General features: G+C 44.7%; 1 protein-coding gene across 2 annotated transcripts; it reads right to left on the bottom strand.

Moving 5' to 3' along the window:
- Window positions 1-4,519: 4,519 nt before the first annotated feature.
- HCCS (holocytochrome c synthase) lies at window positions 4,520-16,230 on the bottom strand. 2 transcript variants are annotated; one of them, XM_017676180.3, is made up of 7 exons: window positions 16,077-16,230; window positions 15,370-15,513; window positions 12,948-13,099; window positions 11,101-11,249; window positions 10,134-10,253; window positions 7,856-7,942; window positions 4,520-7,237 (listed from the first exon to the last, which is right to left on the bottom strand). In XM_017676180.3, exons 2-7 carry the CDS (start codon window positions 15,479-15,481, stop codon window positions 7,039-7,041), a joined length of 819 nt encoding a protein of 272 aa, XP_017531669.1. In that variant the 5' UTR covers window positions 15,482-15,513; window positions 16,077-16,230; the 3' UTR covers window positions 4,520-7,038. The 2 variants fall into 2 exon arrangements, with proteins under 2 accessions (XP_017531669.1, XP_073083538.1); XM_073227437.1 differs by lacking the exons at window positions 12,948-13,099; window positions 15,370-15,513; window positions 16,077-16,230 and adding an exon at window positions 12,094-12,231.
- Between the last annotated feature and the right edge of the window lie 121 nt (window positions 16,231-16,351).

Here is a 16,351-nt window from a genome sequence, read left to right as displayed (position 1 = left end):
GGGGGCAAACTGGGAACAGGGGCGCTCCCCTTGAAGACTGGCTTCCACATTTCCCCTTGGAATTGGCCCCCAGCTAAGTACATATGCAGCAATTGCAAACGCCTTGCAAGAGTGGGGGCTGGTGAGAGGGAAGGAGTTCCAGGATGCGGGAGGGAAGCGAAGCTCAGCACCCCTGGGTCAGGAGCTGCTGAGCTCCTGGGAGCACGAGTTAGAACTGCACTTTCGCCACGTGGAGCTCTGGGGATGGGGCCCAGGTGCCCCCGTGGATTCGGATGCACACAGACATCGTTTGCTAATTTCAGTATGGAGGGAAGGCTGTTTCTTCTCTGGGTGCGGCGGTCAGCGGCACCACTTTATGCTTCTTACCTTAACCCCGTCCCTAGCACAGTGTCCCCAGCACACCATCCCACTTCCAGCGGCTTTACAGCCAAGTTAAGAAGCCACTGCGAAGCAGTGAATGAAGAATTGTTCTGGACTTTTACAATATTTTCCCAACCCTTTCCAGTGTCATGGCAGTATTTGTAGTTTCTCCTTTAAACCCATCTTAGTCAGTCTTCCGTATGTACAGACTTGCTTTGTGCAAAATAGCACGCTGTTTTAAGTTATAGGCTGTTGGTAAACTGACTGCTCAGTTAATAGGAGCAGAGGAGGGATCTTTTAGCTCTAAGGATCAGCCAGCACATTTTTTCTTTCTTTTTTTTTAGACAGCTTTATGGAGGAGCTATAATTACACACCATGCCATTCACTCATTTAAAGTGGACAGGTCAGCGGTTGCTAGTATAAGCACAGAGTTGTGCAAGCACCGATTTTAGAACATTTTCATCACTCCTGAAAGAAACCCTACACCCATGAGCAGTGATTCCCTGCTCCCCCTTCCCCCTGACTGTGGCAACCACTAGTCTATTTTCTGCCTCTATGAATTTGCCTATGCTGGGCATTTCCATAAGTGGAATCATACTGTATGTGGCCATTTGTGACTGGCTTCTTTCACTCAGCATAATGTTTTCAAGGTTCATACAAGTTGTAGCCTGTGTCAGTACTTAATTCCTTCTGTGGCTGAATAATATTGAATTGTATGGATATCCTACAATTTGTTTATCCATTCACCAGTCAATGCCATTTGGGTCATTTCTAAGCCAGTAAACATGACCTTGTAATTTCTGTTTGAATCCGGATGCATATCACAAACAGGGATACCTTTGTGATCCTGTGGACACAATGAGCAACATTTTAGATGAGGAAGCAGGAAAGCCTAATTACAATCTTTATTTTTGTCAGGTGTCACTTGGATCTCAAATAAGCCATATGTCACCCTGCTGTGTTGATATTTTTTAAAAGGTCAGAGATTGCGGCCTGCCTTTTTGCTTTAGATTTTGAATGATACGAGCTTGCTTAGAGCAATCACCCAAGTGCCTGCTAATCCTTCCAATTAACTGAAATCTGGGGACCCTCCTGTCCTCCTTCTAGAGACATTCATCTTGGGAGAAGTAGGTCAGAGGGTGGTAGGCTATGTATTTCACCTCAGTAGTTCTTTTTCTTCCCACCTGTGCTCACAAACCTCCCTTTCTTGTTGATGCTGACATTCTTTGAGCGTTTCCCGCTGTGGGCTCTGTTCTAAGTGCTTTCCGGTGTCATCTTGTAAGGCCCTCAAAACAACTCTGGTAGGCTGGCGCTTCGGTCTGCAGGGCTGTGCCCTCCCCCACCCCCACTCCCATTCATATATTGAAATCTAACTCCCAGGGTGATGGTATCAGGGGGTGGGCCTTTGGGTGGTGCTTGGGTCACGGGGGCAGAGCCTTATGATGGATCCTCCAGAGAGCTTCCGGTGAGGATGCAAGGAGGAGGCCATCTATGAACCAGGAAGCAGGCTCTCCTCACCAGCCCGACTCTGCCGGCGCCCTGGCCTTGGACTCCACAGCCTCCAGAACTGTGAGAAATGAATTTGTTGTTTATAAGCCCCCCAGTTGATAGTATTTTGTAATAGCAACCTGAACAGACTAAGACGGCTCTATTATTCTTTTTAATGGCCAAGAAAGCTGAGGCCTAGAGATACTAAGGTCACACAGCAAGTGAAGGTCTGAGCTGTGACTTTAAGCCAGCCATCTGCCTCCAGGACACACATTCTTTATCCTTTTTTAAACAAACTGAGGTATAATTGACATAACATTAGTTTCAGGTGTACAAAATGATTTGACATATGCATATATTGTGAAATATTCACCACAGTAAATCTAGTTAACATCTGTCACCACACAGTTACAGAAATTTGTTTTCCTTGTGATGAGAACTTTATGATCTACTCTCTTAGCAATGTTCAAATATGCAATCCAGTAGTGTTAATTATAGTCACCATGCTGTACCTTACATCCCTGACTTGTTTTATAACTGGAGATTTAGTGCCTTTTGACCCCCTCTGAATTTTGTCCATCCCCAGCCACCTTTGGTAACCACTAATCTGTTTCCTGTATCTATGAGCTCAATTTTATTTTTTCTTTTTTGCTTTTAGATTCCACATATATGATTATATGTTTTTGTCTTTCTCTGACTTATTTCACTTAGCAAAGTACCCTTAAGGTCCATCCATGTTGTTGCAAATGGCAGGATTTCCTCCTTTATATGATTAATATTCCACTGCACATATACACACCACATTTTTATCCATTCATCCATGAGTGGACACTTAGCTTGTTTCTGTGTCTTGGCTATTATAACAATGAACATGGGGGCATAGATCTTTTCAAGGACACTCATTCTTTATCACTATGCACTGCCTTAAGCCTGTGCAGATACAAATGACCCATAGTACAAGTCCCACAGTCACTGCAGATGTGAGGCATGAAGTGTGTATCTCTTCACTTTAGCTGGGGAGGAATAATTCTGCTATAGGTTAAGTCATATTGGTGGCTCAGTAAAATTGGTAACTGTATGTTCAATGTATATTAAAAATACTGAAGTGAACTTGCACTCCCTGGATTACTGTTTTAAAAAACTGAGGTATATACAGTCAGATGCACAAAACTTAAGTGTACAACTTGATGAGTTTTGACATGTGATACACTCATGTAACCATCACCCAAATCAAGATATGAAACATTTTTTCCCCCTTCACCTTTTCCACCCATCCCGCACATCCTTCCCCTATGGCAACCACCAGTCTGTTCTCTTGAGTTTTTTTATTTGTTCATTTGTTTTTTAGATTCCACATATAAGTGAAATCATATGGTACTTGTCTTTCTCTGAGTTATTTCACTTAGCATAATACCTTCTAGGACTATGTTGTTGCAAATGGCAAGACTTTTCTTTTTTATGGCTGAGTAATACTTCATCATATATATGAACCACTTCTTCCTTAGCCATTCATCTTAGGTAACTAACATTTTGGCTATTGTAAATAATGCTGTGATAAATATAGGAGTGCATATATCTTTATGAATTAGTAATTTCTTTTCTTAGGTTAAATTTCTTAAGTAGAATTACTGGGTTGTATGCTAGGTGTATTCTGTTTTCTGAGGAATCTCCATACTACTCTCCTGCTTTCCACAGTGGCTGCACCAATTGACATTCCCACCAGCAGTGCACTAGGGTTCCCGTTTCTCTACATCCTTGCCAACACTTATTTCTTGTCTTGTTGCTATTAGCCATTCTGAGTGGTGTGAAGTGGTATCTCCTCGTGATTTTGATTTGCATTTCCCTGATTAGTGATGTTGAGCATGTTTTCATGTGTCTGTTGGACAAAGCTGTCTTTAAATAAATTGGAATTCTAGAACTTACCACACTTTCATTTACAAACTATCCTTCGTAAGACTGAGAGTACCCTGCAGGGAGGGGCTGCATCTTTTGCATTTTCTGTTCCCAGTATGGTGCGAAGTGCTCATAAACATTTTGAGTGGAGGTCAGCTAGGGAACCTCTAGGAATACATTTTAATGTACAATCCCAATTCAAGCCCCCACCTTGTTTGGTAATACTTGGCTTGATATACAGTAGTTTGTTCTGATTCTGAATAGTGTATTTCCATAGACAAAAGACTTGCTAAAACCCTGGAGAATATCCAAAATGAATTTCAAGTTATAAATGAAATCGATCAGAGCAGAGAAGAACTGATCCCTAGATATGGTCAAGTATAATCTAGACAAACAGCTCTGAAACCCAGTAGACTATCGTCTTTGGAGGGGTGTATTAACTGTTGATCTTGTCATCAGATTTGCTTGAGATTATCTGAGAGGTGGTTTTTCTCAAGAGATAGCATAGCTCTAGAAAAGAGGTGAATCTCTGCCTATGGCTCACTTTTCAGTTTCCCGTTTCAACACTTTGTTTCTTGTAATACTGCCTTATCCTACACTTACTCAATAGCACTTAGGACAAGAAAATGCCAACAGCAATTATGTTCCTCAGTAGTTTAAAAGTTATGTGATTAACAGATAAGAAAATGGCTGCCTCCAGCAGGGTGACTATAGCATTACTTCTGTAAAGATGATTTCTGTCTGAAGAAGTAATAAAGTGTGAAGTTACTCTTAAAAGATTTTGAAAACCTGTTAGCCATGAGCTTTATTTTATTTAAAAATATACAAGCACTTTGAAATGTAGACAAGGTTAAAGTTGTTGGAATTTTTAAATGCCACACAAAACTGACACAACAAAAAAATTCCATACCAAATTCATCATTCCAGACTGCCAAATCCATCTACTAATTTAACACTACAGTATTCAGGATAAATCAAACAAGTTACTATTATCATCTTAAAAAAAAAAAACCCCAAACAACTGAATAGTCATCTGTAATCCACTGTAATAGAAGCACCAGTACAAAGAATTCCATCACAAACTTTGAGCCTGCTTAAAATAATTCTGCACTGAGGCAGAGAGTTGATGCAAACATTCCACATGTGGGCAAAATACTCCCCTATGAGTTCTAACACTCAACAAAATGTCACTGTGTCTTAGAGTGGGCCTGTCCCTGGTACTATGACTTGAGCCAGATCTCAAGGTTCAGATCAGGCTGGCTGGAGGGAAAGCTTCTGGCAGGAAGAGGAATGGGACTCAGGAATGGGACAACTTCTCAAATGCTGGGGACAACGAGACCTGCCTGTTGAGAGCAGGGTTACTTATTGGAACAAGAGAAATTAAAATGAAAATATTAAAAAAGTTAAAACATATATTCCAATGCATATAGGGGAGTTGGAAGTATTCTATAACAAGATCCAGTCTGAAAAATCAATATACATGAGAATTTGGAGAGCCAGACATGCCTTTGTTATGCTGGGTACACTTCCTCAGGGGTCACTACTATACTGTTGGGACAATGAAATGCTGGTAATGTTTTGAAAAGCAGAACTATTTATTCATGATGAACAATATTAGTTAAAATACTTGACCAAATAAAATCCCCGAGGATTACATGGGCATTCAGGCGTACATCTCAGTGAGTATTCATGAGGAAACAGTAAGAAAAGCAGCAGCTCTCTTCACATTTTAAGAAACGTTCTTTTTCAAAGGCTGTTCAGACTTTTCTAGATTAAATGCATGGGCAAAACTTCAGCTAAAGGAAAAACTAAGGAACTGCTTTTCCACTTAAGCTAAATGGGAATGAAACTTAAAATGATCTGCTATAAACTACAAGGTAAAAATGGAACTCAAAAGGAAAAAATCTCTTGGACATAAACATGAACGACTTCTTCATGAACATATCTCCCCGGGCAAGGGAAACAAAGGCAAAAATGAACAAGTGGGACATATCAAGCTGAAAAGCTTCTGTACAGCAAAGGACACCATCAATAGAACAAAAAGGCATCCTGCAGTATGGGAGAACATATTCATAAATGACAGACCTGATAAAGGGTTGACATCCAAAATATATAAGGAGCTCACGTACCTCAACAAACAAAAAGCAAATAATCCAATTAAAAAATGGGCAGAGGAGCTGAACAGACAGTTCTCCAAAGAAGAAATTCAGATGGCCAACAGGCATGAAAAGATACTCCACATCGCTAGTCATCAGAGAAATGCATATTAAAACCACAATGAGATATCACCTCACACCAGTTAGGATGGCCAGCATCGAAAAGACTAAGAGCAACAAATGCTGGCAAGGATGTGGAGAAAGGGGAACCCTCCTACACTGCTGGTGGGAATGTAAATTAGTTCAACCATTGTGGAAAGCAGTATGGAGGTTCCTCAAAAAGCTCAAAATAGAAATACCATTTGACCCAGGAATTCCACTTCTAGAAATTTACCCTAAGAATGCAGCAGCCCAGTTTGAAAAAGACAGATGCACCCCTATGTTTATTGCAGCACTATTTACAATAGCCAAGAAATGGAAGCAACCTAAGTGTCCATCAGTAGATGAATGGATAAAGAAGATGTGGTACATATACACAATGGAGTATTATTCGGTCATCAGAAGAAAACAAATCCTACCATTTGCAACAACATGGATGGAGCTAGAGGGTATTATGCTCAGTGAAATAAGCCAGGTGGAGAAAGACAAGTACCAAATTATTTCACTCATATGTGGAGTATAAAAACAAAGAAAAACTGAAGGAACAAAACAGCAGCAGAATCACAGAACTCAAGAATGGACTAATAGTTACCAAAGGGAAAGGGACTGGGGACGATGGGTGGGAAGGGAGGGATAAGGGTGGGGAAAAAGAAAGAGGGCATTACAATTAGCATGTATAATGTGGGGGGGGGCACATGGAGGGCTGTGCAACACAGAGAAAACAAGTAGTGATTCTACAGCATCTTATTACGCTGATGGACAGTGACTGTAATGGGGTTTGTGGGGGGGACTTGGTGAAGGGGGAGCCTAGTAAACATAATGTTCTTCATGTAATTGTAGATTAATGAAAACAAAATTAAAAAAAAAAGGAACTCAGAAGAGCATGGTGCATGGCATCCTTTGATAAGTGAAATACAAGGTGTCATTACCCACTTGATATTCCCATTACATGATGAATGCTATTCAGTTTGCGTAAAATAGTTGATTGCACCGCTTGGAAAAAAATAGTTCATATTTTCCTATCTCTTAACAAAGTACTGGTTATGAAGTCCAGCGCCACCAGGTGACCTTCATCCTGTCCCACACTGCTGAAAACGAATCAAAGGCAGGACGCACGTCCAGGATGGTGAACTGGTAGTCCTGGTTGACTTCGCCACCATCGTAGTAGTCGATGACATATCTGACTTCTTTCCCACAACGGTTGATGATCCAGTCGTGCCTGTCGAAAGGCAACTCATACCTGGAATAAAAACATGCTAGTAGTGAGTGTTAAAATGTGTGTGGGACATTGACCTCTAGGTTAAGCAGTCAGAAAGATAGAGAAGCAGCACACGGAAAAGCCTGCTCTCAGAGTCAAATATCTAACGGGAGGTGATGCTTAAGAGAATCGCAGTCTCTGGTGCTAAAGGAAGGTAGTGCTGAAGAACTGTGCTCAGGTCAGATGGCAGCTTGTCTGTCTACCAGGGAGTAGGGTCAATGGAAAAGAGACCCAGGCCAGGGAGGCCAACTGGGATACTGCAGAAATCCAGGTGTGAGCTAAGGATCTGACTACCTGGAAGAAAAGGGAGGGGCTCTAAGTGCATAGATGCAGAGATCAATTGTAGGAGGGGTAAGAGACAGATCTGAGAACACAGAAGACAACTCAGTTCAATCAAATAATTAGATAGGAAGCAGCCCCAGAAGCCCTATAAAATCTGCCCACCAAGAGGCGAACTTCAGGGAGGAGAAGAAATCTATGGTTGCATACCAATTAAGCTCTGAAGGATAGCAGCACTGTGTTTCTTAGACTAGTTTTGGTGCCAAGAGAAAGGTGACCCGCACCTGAGAAATAAAATAACATGTCTGCACTGATACTCACCCCATCCAGGAACGAATTCTTGCCCTTGGGGAATATTCTTTTGCTTTACCTCCAAACCGGATCAATGACGGACCACAAGGACACTCCCTAGAAATTCCCAAATAAGAAAAATCCATTAGAATATTTTCTTTCCTTTGAGAAATATGATATTGCAATTTCCCAATAATATGCATTTTCCTACATGGAATCTGTAATATCACATGTACAGAAAAAGATAACTTTGAAAACAATTTCAAAAATACCCTATTTGTTAAAAATGTTGCTCTGCTCTTTGCGGGAGTCAGGAAACGGCCTTTCCTTCTGTGCAGGGATATAGGCATAGCCTCAGGAAAAAAAAATAAACACATACTGGGCATCATGTCTCTTTCACATACAGCATCTGGGATTTTTTTCAGACAAATGTAAGAAAATCCTCTTTTTGCATTTGAAGCCAACAACCAGCCTCTATGAAGGAAAGTGCTGGATGGATCACTAGGAACTCAGGTAATTAATTCTGGACCAGCTCTTTAACAAATAACTACACACATGCTGACAGGTGGCAGGGTCCTGACTAGAAAATCCTCTCTCTGCAGACCCTTGGTGAGGCCTCCCTAGGTGCCAGCTGGCCTGCTCCCTGGCACTGGGGCTCCAGGGGCGGCGTGACACCCCTGAGTCCTGCCCTTGGGAAGCCCACACTTGGCCAGCACAGTTGTTTCCCAATGGAGGGGAGGTGGTAAACACACAGGCCACCTGTCTTGCTAGCTGCTTTCGTTGTTAAGACAGGCTTTGGCCTTGACGCGTGTCCCTAAGGAAGTGGGAGGGAGAAAACGACCTCTAGGGAAACAGGCCCCTATGAGGACCAGCTGAGTTACTTTACTCCTCCCTTTAGGAACTGGTCATTAGCATCTCTTCTCAAGAAGGTCACAGGACGGTCACAGGCAAAGAAGCAAACTCAACGAGAGCAGCTTCTCCTGGAGGCTGCAGCATGTGTCTTTAAAAGGCTCACTTTCATTTTGACCAGACTTTGGAAGATGACCAGACAGGGAGCTGAAACCGACAAACCGAGATCTCCTGTTCTCTCTTCACTTTGCTCTATGATCAGGCTGCAGGTAGGCAGCAGGTGGCTTAAATCACACGCATTTTCAGCCCACGCACTGCAGACGCTCAGGGATGCCCTTAGCAGCCAGCCGCGAGGATGACTCCTGCTGGTCGCGGCTTATTCAGGGGAAAGCATGGTCACAGCACCATTTCCTCCTCACTCGCACCCAGCAGGCCGGCTGCCCAACCAGTAACACCGGGGGAGCACCACTAAGGAACTTCAGAGCCCAAATATTAAAACAAACAGAACACCTTGAAAAACTCATGAATGGATTTTAGCCAAGAAATTAATCAATCAAAGTTTGCCATGCATTTAAAACGTATACACCAACCATGACAGAATCTGGCTTTGTGCAGACTTCCCCGCCCCTTGCTCCCAGAGGAGCCCTCAAACAGCAGCAGCATCCAGCCTGCGGATGCAGGACCCCTGCAGGTGGGGCCCAGCACGGGGTTCCGGCAAACCCTCCAGCTGCTGCCGCCGCAGCTCAGATGTGAAGACCGCTGCTCTGAACAGACCACCCCCGTTATCGCTAACCAACAACTGCATTTCCCGATTCGCCCTGAGAAGGCCCACATGCTAAGATACCTCCTGCTACTTAGTCCTAATGGGAATTCAATAAATCCTGTTGAGTGAACAATACTTTTTCCCCAGCTCCCTGGGGGCAGAGTGTTAGTATCTCCCATCCCACCCGCTCTGCCTTCAGGGGACTGTGGTGCTCCTCCCCTTGACTCGGGGACCAGGCTTGTGCTGCTGCGGGCCGTCTGAGGCTAGGGCAGAAAGGCGATGCAGCGCCCCTGGAGCTCTTTGGAATGCTGGCTCTGGAACCCAGCCACGATGGCGTGAGGAAGCTGAAATAAGCCATACTTAAGAGGCCATGGGTAGGGGCCCTGGCTGACAATTAGCACCAACACTAGGTGAGTAAATGGTCCAGCCTTCAGGGACTCTAGCCCGTGCCTGTCAAGCCATCCCTGACCACTGACTGTGCTGAAGCTGCACACCCTAGGGAGCGGAGCCATCTCTTATCTGCCCCTTCTGCACTCGGACCCACCAAATCTATAAGCTTTATAAAATGGCTGCTGCCTTACATGGCTGCAGGGAGTGGCCTGCCTCTTACTAGGAGAGCACACTGTTTGAATAGAATGTTAAAGTTCTACAAAGCAGATATGAAATAAGATGTTGAAAGATCTCAAACATACTTACGCAACATGAAGGGTTTCCCACTTCAAAATCTCCTTCCAAGCCTGTTCATTATTCTGATTGTGAATCCTAATGATATTATACATATCCTTCTGACTAATATCTTCATCCTTCCACTTCCACCTAGGAAAGAACATTTGGTAAAAATATTACTGATAATGCCATAAAGTTAACCCACATACTCTTTTCAGAGTCACCAAAACCACTTACACAAGTCTCAAGGAATCATCTGTTTTTAAGTTGTTCCTTTTCAATTAGTACGATCAATTAATGATCCCCTAACTTTTCCTAAGTATTTTATATAAGTGTTTTTCCCTAAACTATTACTGGCTATGATGGGTTAATTTTATGTGTCAATTTGATTGGGCCATGTGGTGCCCAGATATTTGGTCAAACATTATTCTGGGTGTGTCTGTGATGGTATATTAAATGGGTGGACTGAGAAAAAAGACTGTTCTTTTTGCCATCTCCCTGATGTGGGGGGCCTCATCTAATCAGTTGAAGGCCTGTATAAAACAAAAAGGCTGAGCCTCCTTCAAGAAGCAACTCCTTCTGCCAGACTGCCTTTGAACTGGGATCTCTTTTTTCCCTGCCTTTGGACTTGAACTGAAATATCAGCTCTTCCTGGGTCTTTCGCTTGCCAGCTTTTGGACTGGAACTACACACTGGCTCTCCAGCTTGCCAACTGCAGACCGTGGGACTTCTCAGCCTCCATAATGCCTAATAGTAAACCTTTTTATATAAATAAAGATACACATCCAATTAGTTCTGTTTCTCTGGAGAATCCTGACTAACATACTGGCCTTGTACTTATATTCTGATAAGTTTGAAAATTCAATTGAATATTATAAACTGATTAACTTATTAAAATTTTACTGTACATTTGAGGGATAAAAACCTCTAACATTGAATTCTTAGGTGAGTTTGGTGAGCAAATTTATATTCTCAAGTAATATGCTCACTCACTCACCCTTTCTTTAACATCGCATTCCAGAACATCTGCTCGGAAGGATACACCCACTTTTTCTCTGAATCTGCTCTCGGAATGGATGACTCCTCTCTCATAGTAGACAGTGCAAAAGGCTGATCAGGGGCCGGCCTCTGGTTAGGTGGTGGCATCTAAACAAAGTAAGTGAAAGATTTTTAAATGTTGGAAATATGAAGTAGAAACAAGCAAAATAATCAACTACTTTCTGGGAAGCAATGCATCAAACACACAAGGCAGAAGTTCCCTGTTAAACCAGCGACATCAAAATTATAGACCTCTCTGATAATTTGGCTGGTGTGAAGAGTCAGAGCAGCAAAGCTGACTTTCCTTGTTGAACTTCTCACATATGGTGAATCCATGTGGTTAAATTTTCAGACTTTCTCAAGGATTAAGAAGTAAAAACTAGTATGATCTGCAGACATTTCTCAAAATCTTTCTATGACTGGCTTTTCAAAAATGACTTCCCTCTTCTGAGGAGAAGTATCAGAATATATGTACAACACACTTTCTTTTTCAATATTCTTTACTTTTAGGATCCTGCTGATGCTTTCAGCCTTTGAGCTGAATGATTAGAGATGAGCACTGACATCCCCCCACTGGCAGACGGGAAGGACCCCTTCTCCCAGGCCTAGGGGGCCACTGCAGGACCGTTGTGCACACACTTAGCCAAGACCAGGGTTTCTCGCTCTTGACACTGCCGACATTTGGGGCTGGATAACTTGTAGATATGGGAATCTGTTCTGAGCACTGAGGATACTGAGCGACCAGCACCCCTCCTCCCCAGTTGGGACAACCAGCGCCCACCTCCAGAGGCAAAAACCCCAGGTTGAGAACCAGTGGCCTAAAACTTCTTTCTGTGTTAAAAGTGTCAAGGGCTTTCTAGCAGATGCACATTAATTATGAAGTACATGGCCCCTGCTTAGAATGATGGCAACAGACAAGCCAGGTACACTGGGGCCACACCGAGCATCTTACCTGCATCATCACCACAGAGTGTTTAAGAGCACAGGTTGGAAGCAGATGGGGACTCAGTTGGGCTCTGCCAATTCCTCATTGGGTGATGAGGGGCAAACTGCTTACTCTCTCGCTCAGCATCTTCATCTCTAAAATGGGGACTGCTGGCTGCTAGAGTTGTTATGAGGATTAAGGAGACAATGTATGGTACTTAGCACAACAGCTAAAGATGTGACCGAAAGAAGTTTGCTGTTACTAATATTCTTGTTACACATAACCACCCCGTGGGGTAAGGGTCTAGGTCTGCAGGATTCTAGAGCCAGTAGGCTGTCAGAGATCACCCAGGCCAGTGGTATAACAGGGATGCTTTTGGTTGTCACAACTGAGAAACAAGGGTGCTGCTGGGGTCTAGGCGGTACAGAGCAGCAATGCTGCTGAACATCCTACAGTGCTCAGCACAGCCCCACAGGGAATCGTCCAACGTCAAATGTCAGCAGTGCTGAGAGTGAGAAACCCTGAGCTTCTCCACCTTCCCAGCACAGCAAGGACCAGAACACCTTTACTAACTGCAGCTGCACTCCTAATGGGATTTCCCATGTACCAGCTGGGAACTCCATCGCAAAGGGAAACAGTCCCCTGGCACGGCTTATTCCTGGTCAACCTACTCTGACACTTCATGATTACTGTTTTCTTTTTCAGTTGTTCTCTGAAACTAGTACTAGTAACATTCTAGATTTTCACTATGGATGGAATAGCACACTTCCTTGTTTTACGAAGCCAGAAAAATCAATCCAAGCAGTCTGCAGTTTGTCTTAGGAGTCCTAAAGGGATCTCTGCATAAAGAGTTCCAGGAAAAGGGGCCAAGTGCGGATTACCAGATTAGAAGGATCTAGGTTGTCCTTATTGTCAAGCACAGCGCCTGTAATAGGACACTGTACATACTCGTACGCGCGATCCTGGTGGGCAGGGACAGAGTTTGCTGTGCTCTCACGGGCTGGACCCGATGGCTCTGCACTCACTGGACAACCTGAAATAAATCAAGTATAAACACAGCATCACCACAGAGAAAGGACATCTGGCTCTCTCAAATTGGGCCCTCTAGTGCTGATTTCTGACCAGTATCAACCAACCATAACAGGTTTTTACTGTTTAAAGCTGCCACAGCTAAGCTAGCCAACATTCTAACATCCGAAGCACCAGGAGAAGGTTTTCTAAATTTACTTTCCTAATCTCAATTTGCAAGAGAATGTATTGCCTACATCACAGTTTTGCTGGACTGATAGCTGAGCTGTTGCAGAGGAACCTAAGTCAGGGCTGTACATCTTACTGGGTCTCTTTTTCTGTTCTCAAGTTCCAGACAAGGCCCAGCTGCAACGAGGCCACAGGAGGCCAGGCTTTCATTACCGATACCTTCTCTGGGTACCGGGGACAGGAGATGAAAATGAGCAGAGAAGCCTCAAAAAGACCCCTGGAGAAAAGTCTGAACACTCCTCTGCTTCTGCTTTGCTGCAGGATTAAGACAAGGCACAGAAAACTATCACTTGGCAGAGGTTCTATTCCGTCAATAGATAGCAAGACTTTAGCAGGAAAAGGCAGACATGAAAGGAAATGATCCACAGTCCACAGAAGATCCAGATACCACTTGGGAGGGAAAGCCTGAACCTACGACAGCAGCAGTGGGAAGGGCAGGAGATGTCCAAGGCCGCAGAGTACTGAAGGGATCAAGTGTAGAGACTGAGAAGCCAGTCTAGCACTTAGGGGAGTGGCAGTGTGGGGAGAGCCACAGCCCAGGCAGACAGCAGGATGGGTAAGGCAGTACTTGTCTTAGCGGCAGTAAGGCCAGAAGACACTGAGGGCTGGATCCCCTGCACAGTGAGATGAGTGTCCTTTCACTGCCTTCCCTCTGCTTCCCCTCCCCAGCCCAATTCCCAGGACCCTGGACAGTCAGCCGCCTGAGGGGTGAAGGGAGACTTGCTATGCCGCCTCTTCTCTCCACCATTCAAAGCACCGGTCTTGATGGGGTCACTGATCCCAGCTGGGTGTTAGAAATGCAAATACATCTTTACTAACACAAATAAGTCTGACAGCTCTTCTGGATACACAGCAGATGAAATCAAACCCTAGACAGGGCTCTATGATCTGCCCAGGGACGCTCAGAGCAGAAGCACAGCTGCTTCATCTGTAGCTGTCTCAACTCTTCCTGTTCAGAGAGACGCTGGAAGAGCAACAGATCTGTCCTTGTCCTAGGTCACAGTGTTTGCTGGCTTCGCCACTTACTAGCTGTGTGAGTTTTAAGTTCTGTTAACTATAAAACAAGGACAAGACCTATACCACACAGGATTATGAAGATGAGAATATAAACTCCATCACATAAATGATTTTGGTCTGTTTAATACGCTGCTGTTCCCTCAGTGCAAAAACAAACAAAACCTACCAATGCCTGGCACAGAATGGGCAGAGTAGATGCTTGCTGACTGACCGAGGGAGGAGTGAGTGAGTGCGATGCAAGGAAATGCCACCACTCAGCAGGCGTACCATGTTGGCTCCTCCCCTCATGTCTTGAAACAAGAAGTCACACATCAGGCTGATTCAGGCCCTACTTTTACATAAATCATCTAAAGCATACATGGACCAATTAAACATGAAAACTTTTCCATTGTCACCTTTGCACCTAAAGAATGAACAGCAAGTCCATCAGGTGATGACGTCTTTTTACACAGATCAATGCTGCAACAGGTGTAGGAATAAAGTCTTGATAAACAAAGACAGTTAGATCTAGACCAAGGTTTCTCAACCTCAGCACTCTTGACATTTGGAGCCGGATGATTCTTTCTTTGTCGTAGGGACTGCACTGTGCACTGTGGCATGTTTAGCAGAACTCCTGGCTTTTACTCACTAAATGCACCTCTCTTCTCAGTTGTGACAAGCAAAAATGTCTCCAGACACTGCCAAATGTCCCCAGGGCAGGGGGGGATGCACCCCCTGGTTGAGAACCACTGAAGGGAAACTTTGAGGATGAAGGCTGATATACACAGCAATCCCTACATTCTCACACATTATCTCAACTAATTGTCACAATAACTCTGTGAACTAATATTATATCCTCATCTTACAGATGATGGGTTGAGAAGTAACTTGTGTACAGTCACATACCTTGTAAGCAACACATAACAACAGAAGGCATGCTGCCTCACTCCCAGGCCTAGGAACGTCACTAGCATGCCATTACTGCCCTTTCCCTAAAATCCTTCTGAGAATTCTCCTCTGCTTTCATTTTCTAAACAAAGTGTCGATTACCTTTCATCTTCCCTTCATGCATTGGACATCCTGAGGGCGGGGATGCTGTCTGATGATCTGAAGCCTTTGAGGTCTGAACTGCGACAGCTGGGGTAGATGCTGACAAGCCCATGGTTGGAATCGCAGTGTTGAATCCAAACAATTCTAAATTCACACGTGCCAAAGCAAAGAGACAAGATTAATGCTGATGCCTGAATTCCAACTACTCTCTTGGTATTTTTAATCTGGCCAACCCTTGTTCTTCCTCCTTCTCATCCTTGCGGAACTCTATCGGACAGGTATCCACTTCAGGGATAGCTTGAATATACTACCCCCTTTGGGAAATACCAGTATGAAATCTACACCTCCCTTTAAGGGCATGTTTCTAAGAGTGTGCGGATTTGGGGGGTAAGGAGAGGCCCCTGAGAAACCACCGCACAGCGAGGGTGTGTAGGCCTGGCGGGAGGGGGTCCTAAAAGGTGGTGATCCGGATAGGAGAAAGCGAGTGGTGACTAGAACCCCGGCCCTGGGGCTTAGCGAGAGGTTGGAGGTCCAGAAAGGGTATATCGCAGAAATGGGATTTGTGAAAGGCAGGAAAGGACAGCAGAAGGGAGGGCACGATCAGAGTCTTCCTCCCAGTCCCCGCGCGTCCCTGACCCAGGGTCTGGTCCGGCTCCAGGACCCCAGACCTCACACCCCACTGGTCTCAGCAAGCCCGCCTCTCGCACCTGACTACTGCCCGGGGCTGCTCCAGGCGGCCGACCCCGCCTTTAACCGCAAACCAGCCACGGGCGGCGTCGCCGCCGCCGCCGCCGCCTTCCCTTTGCTCGGTCACCGCTGCTGTCACGGTCACCGTCGGAGCGCACACGCACTTCTACTTCCTTTCCCGAAGGCGGGACTTCCGGGCGCGTAGGAGGCGGGGCGCGGGCTGAAGAAGAGGGGCTTCCGTCAATTACCAAGGAGCGGGCCCCGCCCCTGCTCAGCTGGGCCTATCAGCGTGAGG

This window comes from Manis javanica, chromosome X (assembly GCF_040802235.1).
Source record: "Manis javanica isolate MJ-LG chromosome X, MJ_LKY, whole genome shotgun sequence".
NCBI lineage: Eukaryota > Metazoa > Chordata > Mammalia > Pholidota > Manidae > Manis > Manis javanica.
Note: the sequence above shows the minus strand (reverse complement) of the source record. Positions and strands in the feature narration are given on the sequence as shown.